The 451-nt window shown below is 39.7% G+C and overlaps 1 protein-coding gene across 1 annotated transcript; it reads left to right on the top strand.

The window, feature by feature from the left end:
* Window positions 1–12: 12 nt before the first annotated feature.
* LOC105462245 (cytochrome P450 6k1-like) lies at window positions 13–428 on the top strand (the record flags this gene model as incomplete). The annotated part of the gene is made up of 2 exons (XM_011708766.1): window positions 13–191; window positions 311–428. Coding segments are annotated over exons 1-2 (229 nt in total), but the record flags the coding sequence as incomplete, so codon positions are not given.
* Between the last annotated feature and the right edge of the window lie 23 nt (window positions 429–451).

The following is a 451-nucleotide window of genomic DNA, read 5'->3' on the forward strand; positions in this document are numbered from 1 at the left end:
CTTCAGGGTTTGATGGAGACGATCTGGTAGCACAAGCAGCTATTTTCTTCACAGCTGGTTTTGAAACCTCTTCAACGACAATGGCTTTCGCTTTGTACGAACTCGCAATACATCCGGAAATGCAAGACAGGCTTAGAAAAGAAATTCTTGATGCGCTCGACAAAACTAACGGCAAAATCACATACGACATGGTATGCAAACACTCTATGCGTTATTTTTTATTGTTACAAAATTTTCTACTGAATAGAACAGAAATGACTTTAGTGTTGCGAGCCAGCTTAAAATATTGATCTTATTTGCGTGTTATCAGATCTTTTCGCTATCGTATCTCGACATGATAGTATCCGAAACTTTGAGGATGTACCCGCCGTTACCGTTCCTAGATCGCAAAACAATGGATACCTACAAGATGCCGAATTCCGATCTACGTAATAACTTCGTATAGCATACA

The sequence above is a fragment of the Wasmannia auropunctata genome, unplaced genomic scaffold (genome assembly GCF_000956235.1).
Source record: "Wasmannia auropunctata unplaced genomic scaffold, wasmannia.A_1.0 LD267366.1, whole genome shotgun sequence".
NCBI classification, from domain to species: domain Eukaryota; kingdom Metazoa; phylum Arthropoda; class Insecta; order Hymenoptera; family Formicidae; genus Wasmannia; species Wasmannia auropunctata.